Raw genomic sequence first — 23946 nt, forward strand, 5'->3', positions numbered from 1 at the left:
ATTTTGTATTTACTGATGGGAGCAGGTTTGAGTGTATGGGCTCCATTTCTGGCTGCTTTTAATTCAAAACTGGATACTTTGAGAAAATGGTATCTAAAAGGGATAAAAAATACAGTGATAAAGAAATTAAAAAGGATATCTAAAAAGGATTAAAGTGGAAGAGGTCCTTGGGAAGTAGGAGGTCAGAGAGGGTGATTGCAGGAGTTCCTTCCCCTGCTGCCTGTCACCTCGGACAACACCTACTGCTGCGAGTGCTTTGTACAAGAGAAGTGCGTTTAGTAACAAATATCCTGAGAAATGGTTTGAAATATCCTGAGAAATGGTTTGAAATATCCTGAGAAATGGTTTGAAATAAACAGAGAAAATTATCTACCCAGTTCCCCACAGTCAGTGTCACAGATGGGTGTCTGGCGTCACCTGTGTCGCTGGAAGCAGGTTTCTCCTGTTGGCTCAAAACAGTCTCAGCTTTCAAATGCCTTCAGTACCGTGTTATTTATTGCAGAACAGGCAGCTGTTAAACTGAGTGATAAACTCTGTGTTAGACTTGCCAACTCAGCTGGGAAAACTTCTTGTGTTGCTTGCCTTCCAGGCCTTCTTAGCCCGCAGAAGAGGGAAGCTCTGCAGCGACTAAGGACCGATATAGAAGTGCTAACAGATTCCTGGCTGGAAACGGCATTAAAGTCCCTGCTACTCATACAGTCCAGGTATGGAAACTGGAAATGTATATATTGCTTTCTCAGCCCTTTCTCTCACGTAGATTTGCACGCAGTGCTGTGTTGCAGCAGTCTCCATATGTAATAGGACTGCTGTTTGTTACAAGTACCGAGAAGCAAAGCGAATGAGTGCAGGAACTCCGCTCCTGAGCACCATTTGGGATTTTTCTGCTGCAATATCTGTTGTTAGAAAGGTCCCCTTAATAGGACTGGGCTCACAAAATTGCATTTCTGCCAGAGAGTTTCGGTTCAAAACAAAAAGCAAACAAAAATCACAAATCAAAAGTCTTGGCCTAGAAAGCCTCCTGAAGGCAGGACAACAAAGCATGTGGCACTTTGGAAAGCTGAGCAAGCTGCCCAGAGTAGCCCTCAGCACCACTGACCGTATGTGTTTTCTTCTTTTAGAAAAAACTGTGTGAACATCCTGATCACGACCACCCAGCTGGTGCCCGCTCTTGCCAAAGTTCTCCTGTATGGATTGGGCGAAGTGTTTCCCATTGAAAATATTTATAGTGCTACAAAAATAGGTAAGGGGTTGTGCTGCGTACCTGGCACTGAGGTGTCTGCTATGGGTTACCTGGGATTTTTATACAGGAAACAATTTCTGCAGCTGAGCAGCCCCGTGGCGGCTGTCATCCAGCTGGCCGTGTGACAGCGGTGGCTCCTGGCCTCACAGCTGAACTGGGTGTTAGCCCCTTCCCATTAAGACAAGGATGTGTTTCTGTACTGGGAAGAAGGGACCTATTCAGGCTTTTGTTACTCTCTGCCTAAGGCTCATTACAGTGGGATTGTCTTTCGGCAGGTAAAGAGAGCTGTTTTGAGAGGATCGTGTCACGATTTGGAAAGAAAGTCACCTATGTGGTAATTGGAGATGGGCGTGACGAAGAGGTTGCAGCTAAGCAGGTGGGTTTCTGACTCTGCAGGGGTGGAATGTGGTCGATGCACAGGGAAGTTGCTGCAGCAGTCTTTTTATGCAGGGACACTTTTTCAGGGCTGAACTCTTCAGGCTGGGGCAGCCAGGGGGAAATTGGCCTGAGATGCAAGAGATCTTTCACCGCATTAAGATGGGAAGTTTTCTGGCTCTTGGGGGTTTCAAGTTTCTGTTTTACTGTTGTTTAGGTTTGCATATAACATTGTCCCTGTAAAACAGTATCTTGATGTAGCATGTCTTGATCATAGCATGCAGCTATCAGTTAGGATAGTGCAGTTTGTCAGCAGCACAGAGGGAGTCAGGACTTGGTTCTGTCAAGCAGTGATAAACTCTGTGTTAGACTTGCCAGCTCAGCTGGGAAAACTGCTGGTGACGATCAGATCAATACACAGCATCTACTACTAGTCTGAATTACAAACAAGGAGCAAACAGTTTGATTTATTTGGACAGGCTTGAACAGGTTGTTCAGCCATGCTAATTAAAGGCAGCAAAATGCAGAGATGACTGTCAGGACATTGCCTCTGCAGGCTTCGTGCTGTCTGCCATGTGCCAGTTGGCATCTACACAGGTTCCCTGGGAGCCCTGGAAAGGCTTTCCTGGGTGAAGCAGCAGCTCACGGCCGAGTGCTGAGGTTTGCCATCAGGAGCGTGCAAAGCAGCTGATAGTGCCAGTGTCCGTCGTAAACAGATGTGCAGATAAGATAGGCTTCAGATACTGATGTGCATCCAGCCAAGGTCCTTCCTGAACGTGGTGTGCTCAGACAGTGCTGTCAAAACCAGTGTTGCACAACCCTACAGGTGTACCTTGACTGCTTCGACCTAGCTGTTAAATCATTCTGATAAACCTGGCTCTTCTGTTACAGCACAACATGCCTTTCTGGAGGATCACAAATCATGCAGACCTCGTGTCCCTTCACCAAGCCCTCGAGTTAGACTTCCTGTAAGAAGTTGGAGCAAAGGCATGACTGCAGCTCCTGCAAGCCCTCTCCATCGCTGGGGAGGCAGAAATCTCATACATTTGGGGACTCACTTTTCAGCGTGATGAAGAAAACATATCTAATGCAACCTGTACCGTAGAACATGACACCAGGTCATTTCCTCAGGAGCACAGGCCCTGCCAAGTACAAAGGTGTCCTATAAAGATGCTCTAGACTCAGTAGAGCTAGAGCTTGTCTGAAGAAGAGACTTGCAGAAGCCAGCTGAATTCCTCTAGCAGGTAGCCTCCGGGTGTGATACAACAGCAGAAGTATTTGTAAGACTCTTCTCCTTTCTATTCAGCTTAGTTGTAGAATCCAAGTAAACACAAAACCTTATTTTTATAGAAAAGTACTGATGGCAGAGCTGAACCTCCCTTGTTTCGCAAAGCCAAAAAGAGCTATGGTTTTTTTCATAGGAAATATTAATGAAAATGTCAAAAATACCTCTATTGCTATGAAATGTGTCCTCTCTCCTTCCCTGGGTGTTCAAAGCAGTTAATTTATTACAATGTCCTTATGTTATTTCCTCAACATGGGAATACTGGAAAATAGATAAGGGAATGTTTCTGGGATACATGGTTCCTTGTACAGGTGTTGGTGTTCTGAGTTGATCCTGGTGGCTTCTAGTCAATGTGTGCACAAGCCCTGTTAACAAGCAGGAGATCATTGGATTTCAGCTACCCGTGACCCAGACTGTAGATCCCACAGATTTTTCCCTGTAAAGGAAAACAGAACTGCCAATGAACGTTAGATACAGCACAACACTATTGCAGACTGCTCAGATGTGAACAGAGTCCTCTTCTGGAGTTGGAATAATCTGAGAGAACTAAATCCTCATGAATGTTACAAAGAAGGGTTATGGTTATTAACCTTCACCTCTACTTTCCTGACTCCATTTGTGAGAGTAAGTTCCTTTTAGTAGAATCAGATTCAATTTTCTTGTATTCTTCTTTGCATTAGCCTAACTACATAGTTAGAAACAAAACCCTTGTTAAGAGGGACTTAATTTTCTAAGACACTGTGACTTGGCAGCCTGGAGCACACTGGCCTTGTAAGTGATGGTTATGCTGATTTTTTTCTGCTACTGTCTCGGAAAAAAAGGCTGGAGTTGGTGACCTGCAGTACCACTAGCCAGAAGTAGCCAGCTGGAGACTGGGGGCTGGCACGGGGTGTCGGGTTTGTGCCAGGTCAGGCTGTGTTCAGTGGTATCTGCCTCCTCCCTGTACCCCAGCGGCACCACATCAGCAGGTGCCTGGGGTTTCTGCACAAAGGACAGATGTCTGCTGTGCCCCACCGCCTCTGCTGCTCCTACTGAGCCAGACGCCGCAGCTGCACCCACACCCCTCCAGATCTGTGGTCTCCAGCACAGTGTCACCTGTCTGGGACCCACAGGGGACTGGTCTGAAAGCATGTCACTTCAGGGAGGACGCTGACCCACTCAGGCTGTGCCCACAGAAGCAGGTGATGTTTGCCACATTCCTTTTGTGGCATTAATTACCGGGGAATGATTTCCATCAGTGCTGGGGGAGCTGCTGGGCCAGGTCAGCACACGCTGAGCTGTGCCCCAGGACTGCCTGTTCCTGGGCCAGCTCGTCACCACCGTGGAGCAGAAGGTGCCTAGAGCAAGGGCTGCGGACTCGCAGAGCTCAGGGACTGGACATGGAGGTCTGTTTCACATGTTCCTAGCTCCAGTTTTGCTTTTAAAAGAAAAAAAACGAAGTCAGAGGAGATTCTCCAAGGTGGTCACAGGAGTCAGGGGTGGTCTGCTTTCTGTTCAGCTGCTCGTGGCTGCTGGCCCGGCAGAGCCCCTGGAGCGAGCTGGGGACGTGCTGCCTGGTGCTTGTGGGGTTGAAGAGAAGCAGGAGCCTACAGGGGATGCTCTCCCACGTGCTGCATACGCAAGGCAGAGAGCTCAGGTGTGTTAGTGGGTGATCCCACGCAGCCGGTGCAGCGCGTGTAGGTGTGTGTTGATGTTCCACAGCAGCGTGGGCCCCATGCAGAGCAGGGAGAGATGCTATAGGGCTCCTGCTGGGTCCATAAAGAGACCAGTTCATCTGTGGTCCCTGTGAAGCATCACTACTGCATCAGCCGAGCAGATCTGGTGGGACATGAGCCAGGCCGAGAAGCAGCCCCGTCGCTCCCAGAGTGTGAAATGTTGCCAGAAGATCAGGACTTGGGTGCAATCACAGAAGAGCCTGTGCTGGATCCTGACCATCTCTCTGCGGGTCCCCAGTGCGTCCAAAAGTCTCCTGTCAGCAGGCTTGGGATATGTCCCAGCTGGTGAAGCAGCCCATTTGGAGCACATCTCGTACTGTGGCTGGCTGAGCTCTGGGATCAAAACCTGTGCCTTAACCTCCTGCCATCCGGCGCGGCTGAGCGGCCCCTCCGCTTGCCCAGCATCCAAAGGGAGCTGGCAGGAGAGCCAGGCTGGCCCGCGCTGGGAGGTGGGACGTGTTTTGCCCAGGCACTCGCAGCGAGTGCTGGACCCAAGGTACCAAGCAGCCCTGCCGCTGACTGGCTTTGCTTTGTGTTTGTTTACTTTAAAATGTTTTAAGGAAATTTTAAGATATCGGAAAAATTCTAGCTGAGTGTGGAACTCTCGCAGCCAGTGACATTTCATACTGATATTTATACTATGTTTGCTTGAATGTATGTAAAGTACTTTTATAATAGGAGGTTGATGGTACATTTCTGTGTTTTATGTTTAATAAAGGTTGACCTGGCTATTTTATTTTTTCTTCTGCTGGCTGAATTTAAGACTTTTCCTGTCTCTCATGTGGTGGGAACAACATCTTTATCCAAGCATTGATTTTTCTTCTGTCTCTGTGTTTTCCCGTTACCCCTGACTGGCTGTAGCTGAACTGGTGACAAACCCACCTGGGTGCTGCCAGCCTCCCCTCCAGCTCCACTGCAGAGGGTTTAAAAACCCCCCAGATCCACCGGTGCGTGCTGCCTGCGGGAGCCTTGGGGGAAGATGTCTGTGCTGGCGCTCAGGAAAGCAGCAGGACCTGTGGAGCCCTGGCAGTGGGAGAGGGGTCCTGGGCACCACACAGCCTCTGCCTGTTCATGGTCTGTAATGGGAACTGTCCTATGAACTGGAGAAAAAAAAAAAATAAAGTCTATTTTCTATAGTCGCTGCTTCAGCCTGTTCTCTGACACCTCTGCGGTCAGTCCCTGGCCCCCGTGATGGCCTCGGGGGCTTCGGGAGCCGCTGCCCAGGGTGTGGCAGAGGGGAAAGGCAGGAAGGGACCTGGGAAATGCCAGAAGCAACATTCCTCGTTCCTGCCCGAAGAGAATCCACACTGGGACCAACTTCCCTGTCGCTGAAGGGGCAAAGCCCCCACCTGCCCTGACCCTGCACCATCCCACAGCACCCTCCCCAGGGTGGCGACGTGCCACCGCTCTGCCCGCGTTCTCCCAGCGCAGATCTCCCATGGGAGCGCCCTCCCTGAACATAGTCCTAACAGGTGATCTTTGACCTTAAGAGCAAAAATCAAAGGAGAAGGAAAATCCTGGCTGGAAACAGAAAACTCAGATTGCTGCTTCCAAGGGGGGGAACAAGCTCTTCCCCCACCAGCACCCACCTGCCTGGGCAGCAACAGTGGCAGCAGGCACAGGAGAGGCCACAGACAGAAAAAAACCATTGCTCTTTTTTGGGTGAGTTTTTCTTTTTGGAAAAAGCTAATAATAAATAACAAAAGAAGCTGACATGGCAGGGCAGCCACAATATGGTGGACCCCCCCACAAACATTGTGGCTCTCCCGAGGGGCACAGCCACAGGAGCCCTGTGACCTGCTGGGTGCTTGCACGTTACCCTTGGTTTCTGCCAGGTCCCTCCACCGCCCAAAACAACAGCCCGGGGGGTCAGGACCAGGAGCAGGACCAACGTCTGCCTCCCTGGCAGGTCACTCTGGAGGAGCCGGCCTCAGACAGCAGACTCTGTGGCAGCAGCCCCATTCAGCAAGCGCTGCCCTGCCCCCCGGGGAGAGGGGGAGCTGGGTCTGGGCCAGCCACCACATCCGCCTGTTCACCAGGCCTGGTACCGAGAGCGAGCGAAACTCCGGCCCATCACCCCTCCCGTGGGCATCCACCTCATCGCAGCCACCTTCTTGCCACGCCTGCCTGTTGGGGTGCAGCCACCTGTAGTAGGTGACCCTCAGCGCCAGCCCCAGCAAGTAGCAGGGCAGGGCAGCAGAGACCACTGGGATGAGGAACGAGTGCTCGTCAGAGGGGGAGCGGCACCAGAGCCAGGACAGGGCCAGCAGCGTGCTGTCCACCAGTATGAAGCCGTGATAGATGATGCTGCGGTACAGCGTCCTCCCCTGCGCCACGTTGAACCAGCTGAAGTAGAGGATCACGGCCACCATGGCTCGGTAGAGCTTCTCGGGACCTGGTGACTCCATGAAGTCTGTGCCCTGCAGGCTGACCCAGATGAACATCACCAGCCACACGAGCGAGAAGTGGACAGCCACGCCATAGGGCAAGAGCAGGGCAAAGAGGGTGACCACAAGGATGCGGGGGCAGATGAGGAAGAAGTTCCACAGGAAGTAGACAACGGAGGAGCCCAGGCTCAGCTCGTACTTGTCCCGCAAGAAGGAGCGCAGGGACTGGTGGTAGTCCAGTAGAGACCAGGTCACACACAGGAGCGCGGTGCAGATCCCCAGCCCTGCAAACACAGTGGTGGAGATGCTGAGGGCAGATTGAGGGGGCCCAGCTCAGCTTAAACCTCCCCCTGCCCAGCACTGCTAAAACGAGCTTCCCACCACCTCGCAAAGCAGCTGCTTTGGGGGGGTCAGAGCCTCAGCACCTACGTCTCTCCCCCCACCTTCCGCGCTCCCTGAGGTGGAGGCTGGTGCCTGGCCTTGCCCAAGGGATGGGGAAGAGGTGACAGGACCAAGTGGCACAGAGGTCCCCCAGCTCCAACCCTCCCACCCCAAGCCCAGCACAGTCCACTGAGGCATGCGATTATGAAGATGATGAGGGGACAGGAGCATTTCGCTCACGGGAAAAGGCGAGGGGGCTCGGCCTGTTCATCCTGGACAAGGGAAGACTGAGAGGGGATCTTACAAACGCATACAGATACCTTACGGGCGAGTGTTAAGGGGACGGGGCCAGGCTCTTTTCTGTAGTGTCCAGAGACAGAACAAGGGGCAACAGGCACAAACGGAAACACAAGAAGTTCCCTCTGAATATGAGGAAGAACTTCTTTACCTTGAGGGTGGCGGAGCGTTGGAACAGGCTGCCCAGAGAGGTTGTGGAGTCTCCCTCTCTGGGGACATTCAAAACCCCCCTGGATGCAACTCCAACCACTCTAGGGAGCCTGCTCCAGCAGGGGTCGGGCTGGGTGACCTCCCCAGGTCCCTTCCAGCCCCGGCCAGTCTGTGATGCTGTAAGGACAGGACAGGTGTCTGCTCTCCTACATGTCATATCGAGGGAAGGAGTGACATGGGAACCTCAAGCAAGGACAGACGAACAGTGTCCTGCTGGGTCCTGCAGCCCCCAGACAGCCCGTCTGGTCTGTCCCATCCAACCTGCTCTGACCTCCAGCCCACGCCCTCCAGCCCCCTCACCCTGGGAGGGCTCTGCCTTGTTTGTCCGCAGGATCACATAGAGGAGCAGGATGAGCTGTGGGGTGTTCTCCAGGAAAGTCTCAAAGAGGCGCAGCATGCTGATGTCATGGGAGAGGAAGGCCATGCGGCTCTGCTCCTCCTCCTCCTCCGCCTTCTCCCAGCACACCTTCCAGCCCACCTTCAGAGCATGGAGGCACCTGTGTGGGGACCAGGTGGTGGGGGAGGGGCTGGGTGGCACCGCAGCCCCCCCGCAGCCCCCAGGCTGCCCTGGCAGGACAGCTTCAAACGCTCCCATCCCTGCTCAGATCGCTGCTGCCCGAGCCAGGCCCCGCAGCCCCACGCGATGCTCCACGCTGGGTGAAGTTCAAGTGTCAGGCTGACTTCTCGAACTTCAAGTGACACCAAGTGTCACCCTGGGCAGAAACTGGCTCTTTCCTTCCCCGGAGCGGAGGCACAACCCAGCCGGGCGCTGCCCACCCAGCCAGGAGGCCCAAGGATGAGCCAAGGTTTCAGGGCTCCGACACCCAGCCCCAGTCTGGCGAGGTGGCCGGAGCTGTGGGAGGCAGGTGGGGAGCTGGGGGGACACAGGCCACCCCCCCCACACACACATCCCCCGGTCCCAACCCAGGGCTGGGCCGAGCCACTCTGCCCAGGGAGCCCCCGAACATCGAACACTTGGGGGGGGGGGGGCACGGGGGGTCCCGTCCTGCCCATCCCCGGCCTTCGGGATGCCCAAGGGCAGCGGCAGCCGCAGTGAGTCGGGGCCCTGACTCCTCGCAGGAGCAAGGGGAGGGGGCAGCCCGGCACCGGGGGGGGGGGGGGGGGGGCGGCGGGGCGGAGGGACCGGGAAGGGGGACGCCGGGGCAGGGGGGGGCTGAGGCGAGGCACCAGGGATGCCCGGGGGGAAGCTGTACCTGAAGAGGATGCCGAGCTGGAGAACGTGGAGGGCGGCAAGCAGCCCGGGGGGCACGTCGGGCCGCAGGGCGGGCGGGTCGGAGCGCAGCCAGAGCCAGCTGCAGGCCTGGGTGGCGACCGAGGCGGCGGCCAGCAGCGCCAGCGCCAGCGCGGCCCAGCCGGGCTGCCCGCCCCGCGCGTACCCCGCTGCCACCCACCCGTCGGCGCACACGTCCAGCGCCGCCGCCACCGTCCCCGCCGCCGCCAGCGCCAGCTGCAGCGGCCCGAACCGCGGCGGGGCGGCCCGCGCCGCCATCAGCACCGCCGCCCCGCCCCCGGGCGCGCCCCGGCCCCGCCCCGCGCGAACGCCCCGCCCTCCCGCCCGCGGCCCCGCCCCCGGCCGCGTGCCCAGCCCGAGCGGCTCTGCCCCGGGCACCGGCCCCGCCGCAGCCCGTACCGGCTGCAGACCCGCCGGGGCGCCGCTCCCAGCACGGCTCCGCGCTGCCCTGCGCGCTCCTGCTCGGCCGCATCAGGCCCCGGGGAGAGCGCCCGGCCCCCTCCCCAGCCACCGCCCGCTCCTGCCGTGCCTCACGCCCCCTGCCCCAAGGGCAGCAAAGCCCGAGGCTGCCCCATGCCCATCGCCCCAGCGCTCGGAGATCCTTAAACGGTCAAGCGGTCAAGGTCAGCCCACAACACCCCAGTGAAGGAAGGGGTGAGTTCAGAGGGCACAGAAGGGAAGAGGTGTTTATTATTTGTTAATAATCAACCTCACTAGCCTAGAGCCTCATCTTGGATGCTGACACATGAAAGTCACAGCCCACACTTGCTTAAGTTCATACACTGTCAAAGAACTAATCCCACCTGGCTTAGCTCACAAGCCAAAGGCAAGGCTGCTACTGCGCAAGGCCACCAAAACAAGACCTTCTGGGTCACCAGTTGGTGGCCTTTCCAGAAGGTACCCACCTGGCAGCAGACTCCTCAGGGACACAGGGCAGCTCACAGCTCCCATCCACAGGGCCTGGAATTCATCTGATTCAGGAGACTGCCTCAGACATCACGGGACGAGCGGGACACGCTCCCTGGCACCAGTCAGCCTGGCACAAAGACTGTAACAATCACTGCCCTTTTCTGGTACATCAAGCTTTTCTAGAAAAAGATTTCAAATTGACATCACAGAGCTTTTAGTAAGAGCCACTGATTTTGTCTTGGTTTCCGAGTAAGTTCTCAACACCAAAAGCATTCACAACTGCCAACTCACGTGCATCACGAACTTGCACTCTCTTCGTTTTCTCTTGCTCTCTGTCATTACAGTGCTTGCTGCAGACTGAGAAGTCTTAAGAGCAAGCAGAAGAATAAAAACCAAACACTGACAGCTGCAGAGGCAGAGCTGCTGGCTTTAACGCACTCATCGTATTTTGTAAAATCAATTTCCCTGATGGCACAGACATGATCGACACGGCAGGCCTCCTCACATGGGGTGAGGTCATATCTGACAGAGTTAAACTCATAGTACTGCTGCAGATAGTGGGGATCCTTTGATATCCTCTCCAGCACCGTTTGCATGGAGCGCGCAGAGCCATCAGGGACTTGGAAGGCTTCTGTCAGCACATACTCTTCCTCCCATGTTGGGAACTCTTCCTCCCATGTTGGGGCCATCATGTTCGCACGGGTTAGGTTCAAGTAGTAAGTCACCATATCCTGCAGGGAGAGAAAAGAGAACGAAGACAAATCAAGAAAGGCTCAGCCCTCGAGGGAAATGCCTGGCTAGGCTGTGATCAGCCCCTTCTCCCCGGTGCTGCTGTGCAGCACAACAGCTACATGTATTCACTGCAGGCAGCACACCTCCCTGCCCAGCGAGGGCTCAGCTGCCTCCCAACGGCTGCTTTCCACCGATACGTGAACCTGGGGACAGACACCTCAGGTGAGAGCCTCCAGAACTCATCAGGCATGAACGGCTTTTCTCTGCTTGACTTTTACCACCAAACATCACAAAGTTCAGGCCTGGACACCTTAAAAAAAAAAAAAATCACTCTTATTTACTATCAACACTGCCCACTGGCAGAAGCAAGGATTGCACTAGAGTTGCTCACCAAGTGAAGTTATTTTCTCAACTGTGAGCAAACTACAGACTAACATTTTTCACAGCTTCTGTTCTCAGCCCTTACCCTTTTCTCTCTGCCTCACCAGTTCCCTAGCCTTCCACAGTGTATTTCAGCATTCGTTTCTCATGCTATAAATGTGTAAACAGAGCAGCCACAGAGCTGCTGGGTCCATGGCAAAGAAAGGCACAAACAACCCATCCTCTGCCTCTTTGCAAATAAGAGACAGAGGAAACAGAAGCTGCCCCTACAAGTCATCCAAATTCAGATCCATTGCAAATGAAACAATTTAGCAAGTAGGGGGACCCAAATAATTTCCTAGATGGTTAGAAGTTTTTGGAGGGGATTTGAGGAGTTTGTTAGTCCTGAACAAGAAGCTCTGCAATCCACATTACCTAGGTAGTAAAGCAAGTGTCAAGGGAAACTAGCTAAAGACATCAAGAACATGACAAAACTTGTCCTGTGCTGCCCTGAGTAACTCATCCCGGCAGAAAAGCTGGCCCAGCTGACTGTGGTCGTCTTGCTCTTACTCACTGACAGGCTTACTAAATCTTTGTGCTAGACAGGAGGCTGAAACTTCATGGAGGAATTAAAGTACTCTTCTAGAAAACTGCACCGTGCAGCACGTGGGGATCCCCTACCAACACCTGAAGGGTGTCTGGATCGTAGTTGATCACCCGAATCCCAGGGTTGTTGGCTCCATTGTTCACTCCAGGTAATGTCGTTTTCCAGGGAGTCACTCCAGGGGCCAGGAACATGACATTGATTGGAGAACCTTAACAAAAAGGCAAAACCACCCATGAGTGGGAGATGCTGGCTTGTATCACACCCTGTCCACATAGCAGCGAGCACCCCAGGAACAGATCACACTGCAAACAGCAGTTTTGTCACCAGCCCTAGTCACGACAGCACACGTCAAGATCGGCACATTGGACAGCCTCAGGGATTGAACATGGGACTGCTGCAGCTGAGAACAGGCTTTCCACTGCTGCCAAAGACTCCTGCACTGAGGGTGCACAAGAGAACCACACTCAGCCAAGGAGACCCAGACAAAATGACAAAATTTGAGGGTAAACAGGAAGGAGGGCTGGAGCTACAGGCTGGGGGTGGTGATCAGAACCACTGCTGTCTCTTGTTGACCAAAGCATTTCACAAGCCTTTTCTGGCTTCTCAGCTGCATTCAGCTAACAGCCACTGAACAAAACCTCTCATCAACAGTCATTTTCTGGGAGCTGGCAGAGCTAATACGCAAATGCTTGGGTGGCCAGAACCAATACCTGTATCACTGTAAAACATCCGAAAGCTGTCTGTGTGATGGTGCCCAAAGAACTGGGCAGCAATCACTCTGTGGTGCTTCTGCACAGTCGTCAAGTACCGCTCATTGAAGCCACTCCGGAACCAGGGCTTTCCTCGTTTCTTCTCAAAGAAGCCAGGAGGGACATGCCCCACAATATAGACCTACAAAAGAAAGAGTTGCACTGAACACAAAGCCCATGCTTCCCACCGGCTCACTGTGATCACACAGAGGGGAAAGCAGGCGTGAGAAGAGCTTCCAGGGTAGGAGAAGCCCTCCACAAAGTTTGTTTATTCATTTCTTTTAATACCATTTCATCTGCTCTAGAGGCATTGGTCAGTGTTTCTTCCAGCCACTGGAACTGCCCTCCAGGATCTTCCTCATCAGCTGTCTCATCATTCTGGTCGTAGTACAGATTGGTATTGAGGACAACCATTCGCCCCCTTGTCCCTGGGCTGGGCAGCTTCTCACTGTAGAAAGCTCCTGAAAAATGTAACCCACAGGGAAAGAGCTGGAGGTCTGGTCAAGCTGGTTGTCGTGACACCGCATCCCTTTGTTTCCAACCCTGTCAGCTCTCTTTGGCCATAGCCACAGCAAAGTCACCATCTGGACAAGGCGCCAGCCGCACTCTGACCACACCAGAACAGGGATCTGGAGCGACTCTTCTCGCTGGGTGCCTCCTGTGGTACTGATGCCTCTCAGGGTGAAGGGAGGGCGAGCAGGAGCTGGGCAGCTCCAGAGCACCACAGTGCTGCCTGCACCAGCAGCTTTCTTAAAAGTTCTTTTTTCTTCCACCGAAGTTCACCACTCTGCATTCTCCATAGGGGCACTTTCCAGTAACTCGAGGAAAGCAGGAAAGACTAAAGCATAAAAAAACTTCTTTTCTTGCAAGCAGGAGAACACAGTGCCAGAAGTCAGCACTAAATAGGACCCTTCCTTTGCAAATACTTCATAGGTATTGTTTCTCTGAGCATAGAGGCTGGGAAAACCCTTCATGGTATTCTCCTAAACCACCCCCAACTCCCCGGATTGCTGCCAACATGAGCCAGTGGTGCCACACCTGCCCTGAAAAAAGCAGTGGAAGCATCATTCAGCCAGGGACGCCATAGTTCAGCTGTTCGGTTGTAGATCCTGTGCTGTCTCCCTGGAAACTGATTCTTGGGGTGGAAGTCATGATTGCCCATTGCTGCGTAGACTTTGGTATCTAGAAACAGAGAAAAGGAGGCTCAGAGTAATTGCGTGCTTGCTTCAGAGTTCCTCAGCACCAAAGCTCCCTGAGGCACTCACACACTTGGGAAGAACAGTATGGCTTGAGAGCCTCGCAAAAGCAAATCATCCACACCACAGCCACGTGGCTGCAATGACTGAGAGTACAACGCTGCAAAGACCATCCCCTCTGCAGGACAAGCCACCCCAGAGCCACGGCTTTACAGATGAATCGGTGAGCTTTCACCATCAATAAGACTCCTTCCCCCACTGCTGACATGGATTAAGCATGAGGAAATCTTAAGCCTTTTCTGTCTTAATGACTAATTACAGAAGTGTAATTTCTGTAATATTTTCCTCTCTTGAGTGAGTTAACCTGAAACAATGAGTGTGCATAAGACACACCTCATGCCATACAGCAACTCAGAAGAGGAAAAAACAAGTCCCAGCAACCACAGCCCTTCTGTGCATTTCCCCTTCCCAATTCTGTCATTTTTCCACCCTGGTAAGTTCTTCCCATGAGAGACTGTGCCCCTCTCCCCTTCTCATCCCATCAAATCCTACCTGGAAACGTCTCTTTGATCAGAGAAGTCAGATTTTCTATTATGTGCAGAACCTTTTCTTCTCCAAGCTTCTCATTGGGGACGTGAGGAGTATCATCTCTAGATAAATAAAAGCAGCATGTCTGTGACTAACAGAGCATACACTTAAAGTGATACGCAAGGCAGAGAAACTTGCTGACTTTTCTTTGTGCCTCCTAGAAAATAAAGTTGAAGCTTTTGGGTGCCTGGAACCAGCACTGTGTTGACTGGCCAAGGCACTGATGGACTTTCAAGGAATTGTTCACAGTGGAAGCGGGCTCCACTTTATCCTACCTTGAAAAACCTGTAACAAGCATATGAAAACCTAAACACAAGCGTATGAAGTGGAGGCTCACTCTGCCCTGGTGCATTTAATAGACATTAAAGCTGACTGGAAATACTGCAAGGAGCAGCATTTTGCAGTCTCAGGTCAATCAGCAAAGCAAAGCTGTTGGCACAGCTGTTCAAACAGCAGGGTAACAACTCTTATTAAAACAAAGGAATGCCTCCAGTAAGGTAGTGATCATTGAGGTCTGCCTCCAAAAGCGTGGCAGATGCACACTTCCATGTCTTCACTAATAGGCTTGTGCCATTTGTAGATGATGGTGGGCTGTCAACAAGCCCATCGAAGACAAAGATGAAAATTCAAAGTGATGTCAAAGTGGGAGAAATAGTTTGAAGGAAAAATAAAATCAACATAAAGTCATAAGGACCAATAACTACTTCTAAGTATAAACATTCATCCACAGAGACAGAAAACTGAACCGTGGGGCCAGACAACAGCACTGCGAACTAGGACTGGAGGTTACAGCAGATTACAGGCTGATGTTGCACTATTAGGAGAAAAGCAGACACTACAAGAAGACACAGGCACTTAGAATAATAGTGCAAAATAAAGCTTTTACTATCTGTAAGTGCTATGGAGGCCTCCTGTGGAACAGGGTACCCACTTTTGGAGACCATACTAGGAAAAAACATACTCCATTTGGGGGGGGTGGGTTCTTCCTGCTTCTAAAGCAAAACAGCCCCTTTTTGAGACGAGTCTCCCAGGTGCCTCTTTACAGTTTGAGGAGACGTCGAACTCTGTTCTGCAGCGCTGCCGGACAGGCAGGGCTCGCTCACGACCAGAGCAGCGCCCCGCGCCCCCCGCCCCGCGGGAGCTCAGCCAGGGCCGGCAGCGAGCCGAAAGCAAACGAGGGGCGGTGGGCTGCGCGCCTCCCCTTACCTGCCTGTCGCTGCTGGGGCTTGTCGGGAGCCCCTGGCCGGCGCCGAGAGCCCCCCGCAGCGGCGCCCTCCCCAAGCCTGTTTGCACGACGGGCACATCCCCACCTCGCCCCGCGTAAGGGGCGCTGGGTCGCCCCCCCCCCCCCCCCAAACTCCCCGAGCCGGCAGGGCCGCGCCGAGAACGACAGCCCGCCCGGCCGGCGCGCGCCCCGGGAGCGCTCGGTGCCTCCCCCCGCGGGGCAGGCGAGCTGAGGCGGGCTCCGTCAGCCGCGGGACCCCCCCCGGGCGGCGCGACCCCGGCCCTCCCCGCAGCCTCACCCGGTCCAGAGGACGAAGTCCGGCCGCTGCAGGCGCCTCCTCATGGCGCGGGCGGCCGAGACGAGCAGGCGCCAGGGTGCGTCGCAGAGGTAGCTGCCCCAGGGCCCGGCGGCGGGCGCGGCGCGGGGGCCGCCCGAGGGGCACACCTGCCCGGCGGCCACGGCCGCGTCGTAGTCGGGGTCCCAGTGCAGGTCGGTGACGTGCCAGAAGCGCCCTGCCGCCGCCGGGAGACGCGGGGCTCAGCGGGGCGGGGGCGCGGAGCCGCCGCCGGGCACCGCTCGGGCCCCCGCCCGGCCGGCCGCGCTGCCCCCCACTTACCTGACAGGGCCGCGGCCAGCGGGCAGAGCAGGAGCGCGACGGGCCGCATGCCGGGCAGCCGCTGCCGTGCCGTGCCCGGCCCCGCCCCTCGCGCTCCCTCACCGCAGCGCGGCCGGGCATCGCCCGCACCCAAAGCGGCGGCGGCCGCTTGCCTCCCCGCGGGGCTCCCCTATTGGAAGGAGCCGGAAGACGGAGGGCCGCGATTGGCTGTCGGCCGCCGGGAGCGGCGCGCACGGATTGGGCGGGAGCCGGCGGCGCGGGGAGGGGCGGAGCGCGCGGGCCGGTTGGCGCCCAGCGAGAGGCCGCCGCCATGTGGAGGGGGCACGGTGCGGGCCGGGGCGGCCGGGCCGGGGGCGGCAGGGGGGCGGGGGGACCCCGGGGAAGGGGCCCTGAGGCCGCCGCTGCCGCGCCCCGTTAATGGCGGCGGGGATGGGGGGGCGTCGCCTCCACCGCCTCACCGGCTCTCCTTCCCCCCTCAGGTACCTTCGACGGTGGGTACGGCAGCGTGGGCCCCTCGGCGCCCGCGGGCGGCTACACGCAGTCCCCGGGCGGCTTCGGCTCCCCCGCCGGCACGCAGGCGGAGAAGAAGCAGGTAGGCCGGGAGCGGGGCCTGGGCCGGCGCCGGAGCGCGGAGCGGCGGCCGGGGCAGCGGGAGGGGGCGGCCGCCCCGCCGCTGACGGCCCCGCCGCTGACGGCCCCGCTGCCACTTGCAGAGGATCCGCTCGCAGAACATCGTGCCCTGCACCGTGTCGCAGCTGCTGGCGGCCGAGCAGGGAGACGAGACCTTCCGGATCTGCGACATGGAGATCGCCCAGGTGGGCGCCGGGAACGGCGGGCGGGAGGGGGCGGTGGGACAGCCGTGCCTCTCGGGGCCTTCCCGGGTAGCCGTCCCCCCTTCCCGGGTAACCGCCCCCCCTTCCCGAGGCAGGTCACCATCGTGGGCGTCATTCGGCACGCCGAGAAGGCACCGACAAACATCCTCTACAAGGTGGACGACATGACCGCGGCCCCGATGGACGTTAGGCAGTGGGTTGATACTGATGTAAGTAAACATCGAGTTCATTGCCAACACGCTTCTTTAAAAGCTTGTGGGAGCAGTGAAGAAAGTTACAGAATCATAGAATATCTCAGGCTGCAAGGGATCCTTAAGGATCAAGTCCAACTCCTCACTCCTTGCAGGACTTTTTTTTATCAAAAACGTGGGTTTTCTGAGGAGTGTTGTAGGGATAACATGCCTCCAAAATCCAAGGGAGAATCTGCTGTAGCAGAGATCACTGGTGTACTGTATGTGACTCTCCTGTTTTGTAGTCCATGCGTGATTCTATGTTGAATCACTTTGTATAATTTTTTAAAGTTCAGCTGCTGAAGCTCAACTGTTACTTCGTAGCTGAACTGAGATGCGTGCTCAGTACTTCTGTGGAGGAATAATACAAGGAGAGAGTGAACCAGGAATTTGTTGGTGGCTCAGTGATAGATGTGAAGATGTGTACCAATGAGTGTTGTCTTGTTTTCTGATGCATGACTCCTGAAATGCTGATAACTCCCACTGGACTCTCATGCTGGTATAGCAAACCTTTAAAGCTAGCCCATGTTAATGAAACACGTATTTGTAGGCAGACAGCTGAGTTCAGTTGAATGACTTTGGGGAAAGTAATTAGGCAGATATTCTGGCTTAACTCGAGTTAAGATTAAGCTGTCTTAACTGCAAATTTATCACAACTTCAGAAAAGGTTCTGTCCTGCTTCCATTCCCCTAGCCAAGTTATATAGTTGAACACCTGCTTTTTTTACTGTTTGAGGGTTCTTTCCTCTTGTTGCTCTGTGGAGGTCTCTTGGAAGCGGACAGAGAGAGCAGAGCAGATGACTGGTTTTGACTCCTTTCAGGTCTACAGTGTGTTCAAACGAGCCAATATTTTTTTTTTCTCTGTTTTTCATTTACTGTTATGTTTACCTAACTGCTCTTACTGAACGTAGGAATGCATGCTTGAGATAAGCCTCCTTTCCCAGATAATTTATTGTGGTAATTGAGAAATGGAAACCTGAATTGGCAAAACCCTCTTTTCTCCTTTTCCTCTCTGCCAGGAGGCAGGTGGTGAGAATGTTGTGATACCTCCAGGAACTTATGTAAAAGTAGCTGGTCATCTTCGGTCTTTCCAGGTAAGATCATGTTACCCATGACTCCAAGTCACGAGGCTGGTGCAGTGGTGCATTGGTCGTCTGACATAGTGTTAGTGGGCTCCCTTTAGAATACAGAACTGGAAGAATGGAAGTGAGAAAACTCATGGGTTGAGGTAAAGACAGTTTAATAGGTGAAGCAAAAGCTGCACATGCAAACAAAGCAAAACGAAGAATTAATTCGCCGCTTCCCATCGGCAGGCGGGTGTTCAGCCATCCCTGGGAAAGCAGGACTCCATCATGTGTAACAGGGACTTGGGAAGACAAACACCTTCACTGCAAACGTCCCCCCTTCCTTCTCCTTCCCCCAGCTTTATATGCTGAGGATGGCGTCATATGGTTTGGAACATCCATTTGGTCAGTCTGTCCTGCCTGTGTCCCCTCCCAGCTTCTTGTGCCCCCCAACCTTGCTGGTGCCGTGGAGTGGGAAGCAGAAAAGGCCTTGACTCTGTGTAAGCACTGCTTGGCAATAACAAAACCATCCCTGTGTTATCAACACTGTTTTTAGCACAAATCCAAAACATAGCTTCATAGTAGCTACTATGAAGAAAACTAACTCTGTCCCAGGCAAAGCCAACACAAAATGTGAGTCAGAAAATTTTGGACTAGTTACATGCAGACAAGCTCCATAACCACCACGATCCCTGTTCCTGGATGGAGTGGTTGGATTGGCTGCTAAGCATGTTCCTGTTGCTGTGATGTTAATTTTTTTTCTTTGTTGTTGTTGTTTTTTTCTCCCTCTGAAAGAATAAGAAAAGCTTGGTGGCATTTAAGATGATGCCTGTGGAAAACATGAATGAGTTCACCACACACATGCTAGAGATTGTCCATGCGCATATGATCCTCAGAAAAAATCGTACGGTATGTACTTGAAGATCCTGATTCTGTCACGGCCCTTGCTGGGTTACTGGTTGTCTCCCAAAGGGAGGGACCTCTTGGTTCATTGCGGAAATTGCGTACCAGTTGGGCTGGAAAGCTTGAAGCTGTTGGGGGGCTACAGCAAAGGTGTAACAGGAGTCCTGGCTTCCTTGGAGAGATTGCGTTGCAGTCCATTTCTAGTGGCTTCTTTTGGGAATCTATTTTTAATTACTGTCTCTCTGAAGTAACACCAACTCTTAACGCTGTGGGCTTGCAGCAGCCTGTGTAACTGCAACAGTTTTACTCTTGTGATTTCAGTCAGCATCAAGAGTGCCTCAGTCGTTTTCCTCTACTGGGACAGGTGACGTGGGGGGCTATGGAGCCGGTGGCAGCCTAGGAGTGAACGGACTCACAGCACATCAGGGTCAGGTGGGCGCAAGCAGCTTCTCCAGGAGCACAGCAGTCGCAGCAGAGGCTGCTGTGGTGTGATGTAAGACAAATGCAAGCTCAATTACCCTTTGGAGACGGGAAGTTCTTCCTCAGCTTTGCTGTCTGTCAGCGATAGAGAAGCTTAGCTGTATGCTGATGGTGGTTGTTGCTTTTCCAGGTGTTGAACTTGATTAAAAATTGCCCTGTCCCAGAAGGAATGAGTCTTCAAGAGCTGAAACTTCAGCTCCACCATATGAGCATGTCAACAATCAAGTAAGTAGAAGCATAGGAAAGAAGGATGTTCTGGAAATCCAGGCAGTCCTTCCTGGAGTGATAAAAGGAGGCAGAGAGGAAAACAGCGGGCAAGCCCAGATCCTTATTTGTGAAACAGCGCCGGTAGTTTCACTTGTTCCCAGAAGGATGTGGTGGTGAGCCAGATCTTTTGAAGTCTCCAGCAGCTTAGAATGAGCAATTGTCAGTTGAAGGGGTGATAAAATACTTTGTTCCCTATTTTCAAAACAAGCTGTTTAACAGCTTGGTAGCAAAGTAACAGGTACCTAGGAATACTGCAGTGCCTTAGCAGTTATTTTCTTCTTTTGAGGACTGCCTTGCTCGCTGCACACAGGAATAGACTGCTCCTGTTCTTTTCTTTGCTGTCTCGTGGAATTTCTCTTCCCCGAGACTTAGAAAAACAGTAATTAACATTTGTTATCTTTCTGCGTTCTCTCCCCTTTGAAGCAGAGTGGTAGGTACGGCTTTTACTGGGGAAGCACAGAGTGGTGACCTTTCCCTCTGTGGCAGGCAGACCCTGAGAGCTGCGGGGGGAGCACATTGCCATAGCTTTGGAGAAACTTGCAGTACTAGTGACTGGGGGAGCAGCACTTCAGCTGCTCACAGGATAGAGCCACCGAGAGCTTCCCTTGGCAGGTGCCAGAAGGGAACAGGAGGGATGGGGTCTGTAAATGGGAAATCCCTGAGAGAAAGGTGCTGATAAAGACTAGTTAGCAGTCACTTTTTTTTTTTTTTTTTTTTTTTTTTATCTTCAAAGGCAAGCTGTTGAATTCCTTAGCAGTGAGGGACACATCTACTCCACTGTGGATGATGATCACTTTAAGTCAACAGACACTGACTGAAGTTACTTCCAGCTGGTTTTAGTTCTAAGCAAATGCTTGTCCATGATTCAGAGCAGAGCTTTGCGACATGGAAGGTAATCTTCGCTCTTTCTAGCCTCTGAAAGTCCCAGTTACTCTATGAGTGCCTCCTCCTTAGAATTCAAGGATGAGCAAAATATGTAGGATTCTGTTTACTGGGCTTGATTATGTGCTGTGACCATGTGACTGAAAGCATAAACAGGCATGGGAAGACTGAGCTCCTCAAAGCTTCAGAGCCTTCAGTTTGTTCTTGTCTCCTTAGAGGATGCCTGTGTTAGAAAGAAGAACCTCTTTCTAATCTTGTCCTGAGCAGATCGATTGTCTTTTGTTTCTAGAGCTGTTTCTCCTAACCCAGCTTTCATTCTATTTCATTCACAAAGTGGATTGCCAAGAGTAATATTCCACTTATGTACAGTAATCATGAATAGATTTTTAATTGGTTTAGTTTATGCATTTAAATCTGTATTTGTACTATGAAGTAATCTTGTTAATAGAGCTTTTGAATGTTTCCAATAAAATTTTAACTTGGTAGTCTTGCATGCACGTGTGGCTCTAGAGGCTTTTCTTCTTTCCAAAAGAAGACAAAGCCCAGCCATGTGGGTAAAAACATGCTTTCAGAATTAAACTACGCTTATTTTTTTAGCTTTTGAAGTAAATTGCTTTAAAGGGTCAAACTGAAGTGAATGTCTGGACACTAAGAAATTAAATAATTGTGCTATGGAAGAAAGCGACATGTTGCATCAGTGTTCCAAACATAGCCAGGACCATTTCTGACCCCAAAAGCACTTGAGCTGCAGCTCAAATCAGTTACATCTTGTGGGACTAGGTGAGTTAGGAAAGGTTGGGGTTCATGTGGGTGATGTATGGGGGTGGAGATAACGGATTTGCATTTCCTGTTTCTGCTCAGTCCTGCCTTGTTCAGGGGAGCAGCATGCTGAGAGCAGATGCTTCAGCTTATTTCTGTCCTCTTAGTCATGATGTGCTTTCCGTTCTGTAAAATTCAAAGCTGAAAACTGCCTTTTGGGAACTGGTTTGCATTTATTAATGGAAGCGCTTCAGGAGTTCATAGATACTCGGGAGGATTTTTCACCATGACCCCCATAAGGTGTAGCTGTTCTCACAGGAGAAGCCACAGTTTTTGTGGCGAATACATTTGCTGACAAGCAGGGCCCGGCATCTCTCGCTGAGCTGAATGCTGAGACGCTGAAATGTGCTTGCTGCCTGCCAGGTGGGAGCCTGGTTCGCTGCACTTTGCCGCCTGACGGGTTCCCAGGGACATGGTGCCTGCTGGAAAACCAGCACGTGCACCCAGGGCTGGTGTCACTGGGCTGACAGGCTGGTCAGCTCTGGGTGCCAGGGGAGCTGCGAGCTGGGGGGTTTGTTATGTGGGACTGGTGCAGCGACCTGGCTTTGAAAAAGCTTCCCCCCTGTGTGCTTGTAACTGGGGGCTGGCTGCCGGCCCCAGGGCATCTGCTCCTGGCACTAATGCTGGGCACCCGCTGCCCTGCTCGGGTTCCAGGGGGTGCCACAGCTGTAGCCGTGGGGCACTTCTGGGGCTAAACTGTGCTACGGATGTGGAACAGGTGAATTTCTGGGCTCCGGAATCTGGCAGATGTAGAAGCCAAGAGCACTTTTCATTTTCCCTTTTGCAGGAATTTGCAGGTCAGGAAGAAAATCCCTGAGGATTTTTGGAAGTGAAGGTGAATGGGCTTGCTTGCAGTAAAGAGTAGTTGTGTGTCTGGACAAAACACTTGCGATGTGACTGGAGAGGGAGTTTTTCTTTGCCCAGTCTCCATTTGCTGTTCAATTTTCAAAGGATTCAGGAACACCTGCTGTTGTCCGGCTAGGGGGACAATTTGGAATAGGTCTTAGGGGGCAGAAGTGTCAGCTGCTTCACAGGAAGTTTGCATTTAAAACTATCTGTGAACTAACAGTGAGGTCCAAACTCGGAATGGTTGTGGCTCAGGTAAAGGAGACAAGGAAAAACACTTTGGCATGTTCAGTCGTTCTGGCTTCCTCTGTGCTCTGCTTCCCTCCTCCTCCCAGGAGCCCACCTTCTCCCCAGCCACAGTTAGCAATTAGTTTTTCCCCCAGAAGGAAAAACTGGATTCTGGGGTGACTTAAAGACTTGTTGGCTCCTGCCACTGCGGTGGATCTCTTGGTTGAAGCTTTGTACATCGTATGAAGACAGGGTGAGAGAGTCAGGGTGGTTCAGCTGGGAGAAGAGAAGGCTCCAGGGAGACCTTCTTGCCGCCTTGCAATACATAAAGGTCGTCGATGTGGAAGATGGGGAGAGACACTTTGCCAGGTCCTGTGGTGACAGCATAAGGGGCAAAGGTTTTAAACCACAAGAGGGTGGTAGGTTTAGATGAGTCATAAGAAAGGTAGGATTTTTTTATATAGAGTGGTGAGACACTGGAACAGGTTGTCCAGAGAAGTTGTAGATGCCCCATCCCTGGAAGGCAGGGCTAGACAGGGCTTTGAGCAGCTTCATCTAGTGGAAGGAGTTGGACCAGGTGATCTTTAAAGGTCCCTTCCATCCCAAACCATCCTGTGATTCTCGGATCGTACAGTTCAGATGCTGTTAATGAATGGCTAAGGCCTGTTTGCAGATGAGAGCTGGGTTCTCCCTCCTTGGGTGAGTATTCAGTGAAAGGACCTCAACAGCAAGTGTCCCTCCCATGGTGTGATTTGAGGAGAGAGTGCTGATACTGAGGGCATCAGTCCCAGGGCAGAACCAAAGCCAGAGAAGGAATCCAGCCCAAACCCAAGCCAGGACTCGAGCCAAGTTCAAATGAGTGAGGTCCTCTGCACCTCTGGGGCTCTGCCCTGTGTGCTGGGTGAGGAACGACGTGAACTGAAAAAACTGAACCCAAAGCTACTCTTCACTGGGTGAGGGGGAAAAAAATAACAAAAGAGTTTGATCTTAAATTAAATTTTAAGTTTATTTTTCTAGCTCTGACTTGAAAGAGGAGTGCAGTGCGTGATGCAGGAGTGAAACACCTGCTTCCTTTTGGTGTGAAGCTCTCCCCTTGTCAGCTCTTTTTCCTTAATGCCCATCAGCACTATGAGGTCTTTGTCTCTGCCACTTTCCTGGGGCTTTGCCAGACTTCTAGGAAAAGAAGAGTTGGGATCTTTTTGGTCCTTACTGGGTTTTCAGGTAATTTTTTGCTTTCAGTGCCATGAGTGCAGCAGGGCCCTTTGTGGGTG

The 23946-nt window shown here is 52.9% G+C and overlaps 4 protein-coding genes across 19 annotated transcripts in view; 2 read left to right on the top strand and 2 right to left on the bottom strand.

Annotated features, from left to right (window-relative positions):
* The window catches only part of EYA3 (EYA transcriptional coactivator and phosphatase 3), a 59187-nt gene extending 53836 nt beyond the window's left edge, over window positions 1–5351 (top strand). For all 14 annotated transcript variants that reach the window (XM_055703448.1, XM_055703450.1, XM_055703457.1 and 11 more), the window contains 4 exons: window positions 590–704; window positions 1119–1240; window positions 1516–1616; window positions 2507–5351. In XM_055703448.1, coding sequence (XP_055559423.1) covers window positions 590–704; window positions 1119–1240; window positions 1516–1616; window positions 2507–2587 — 419 coding nt within the window. In that variant the 3' untranslated portion in view covers window positions 2588–5351. The remainder of the gene's footprint in view (window positions 1–589; window positions 705–1118; window positions 1241–1515; window positions 1617–2506) is intronic.
* Window positions 5352–6190: 839 nt separating this feature from the next.
* Window positions 6191–9430, bottom strand: XKR8 (XK related 8). The gene is given in 4 exon segments (XM_055703460.1): window positions 6191–6602; window positions 6604–7286; window positions 8191–8387; window positions 9105–9430. Coding segments are annotated over 4 exon segments (1233 nt in total). The 5' UTR covers window positions 9401–9430; the 3' UTR covers window positions 6191–6545.
* A 384-nt stretch (window positions 9431–9814) lies between these two features.
* Window positions 9815–16300, bottom strand: SMPDL3B (sphingomyelin phosphodiesterase acid like 3B). Of its 3 annotated transcripts, none has more exons than XM_055703611.1 (8): window positions 16227–16300; window positions 15807–16020; window positions 14248–14345; window positions 13538–13681; window positions 12788–12960; window positions 12461–12641; window positions 11825–11958; window positions 9815–10782 (listed from the first exon to the last, which is right to left on the bottom strand). In XM_055703611.1, exons 2-8 carry the CDS (start codon window positions 15848–15850, stop codon window positions 10390–10392), a joined length of 1167 nt encoding a protein of 388 aa, XP_055559586.1. In that variant the 5' UTR covers window positions 15851–16020; window positions 16227–16300; the 3' UTR covers window positions 9815–10389. The 3 variants fall into 3 exon arrangements, with proteins under 3 accessions (XP_055559586.1, XP_055559585.1, XP_055559587.1); XM_055703610.1 differs by having other exon boundaries at window positions 16125–16236; XM_055703612.1 differs by lacking the exon at window positions 15807–16020 and having other exon boundaries at window positions 16227–16279.
* A 35-nt stretch (window positions 16301–16335) lies between these two features.
* On the top strand, window positions 16336–21279 carry RPA2 (replication protein A2). The gene is made up of 9 exons (XM_055703615.1): window positions 16336–16450; window positions 16604–16716; window positions 16838–16939; window positions 17053–17166; window positions 18206–18280; window positions 19046–19159; window positions 19475–19585; window positions 19764–19858; window positions 20634–21279. Exons 1-9 carry the CDS (start codon window positions 16435–16437, stop codon window positions 20716–20718), a joined length of 825 nt encoding a protein of 274 aa, XP_055559590.1. The 5' UTR covers window positions 16336–16434; the 3' UTR covers window positions 20719–21279.
* Window positions 21280–23946: the final 2667 nt, after the last annotated feature.

This window comes from Falco cherrug, chromosome 3 (assembly GCF_023634085.1).
Source record: "Falco cherrug isolate bFalChe1 chromosome 3, bFalChe1.pri, whole genome shotgun sequence".
NCBI classification, from domain to species: domain Eukaryota; kingdom Metazoa; phylum Chordata; class Aves; order Falconiformes; family Falconidae; genus Falco; species Falco cherrug.

What these genes read in the sequence shown, in the direction of transcription:
- RPA2 (XM_055703615.1), top strand. An exon ending in CGCAGGCGGAGAAGAAGCAG is followed by an intron (nt 16,717 to 16,837) that starts GTAGGCCGGGAG and finishes TGCCACTTGCAG; the next exon opens with AGGATCCGCTCGCAGAACAT. An exon ending in GGCAGTGGGTTGATACTGAT is followed by an intron (nt 17,167 to 18,205) that starts GTAAGTAAACAT and finishes CCTCTCTGCCAG; the next exon opens with GAGGCAGGTGGTGAGAATGT.
- SMPDL3B (XM_055703610.1), bottom strand. Translation starts at nt 16,173, where the DNA reads ATGCGGCCCGTCGCGCTCCTGCTCTGCCCGCTGGCCGCGGCCCTGTCA. An exon ending in GCTGGCCGCGGCCCTGTCAG is followed by an intron (nt 16,021 to 16,124) that starts GTAAGTGGGGGG and finishes CGGCGGCGGCAG; the next exon opens with GGCGCTTCTGGCACGTCACC. An exon ending in CAGACACCCTTCAGGTGTTG is followed by an intron (nt 10,783 to 11,824) that starts GTAGGGGATCCC and finishes CTCTCCCTGCAG; the next exon opens with GATATGGTGACTTACTACTT.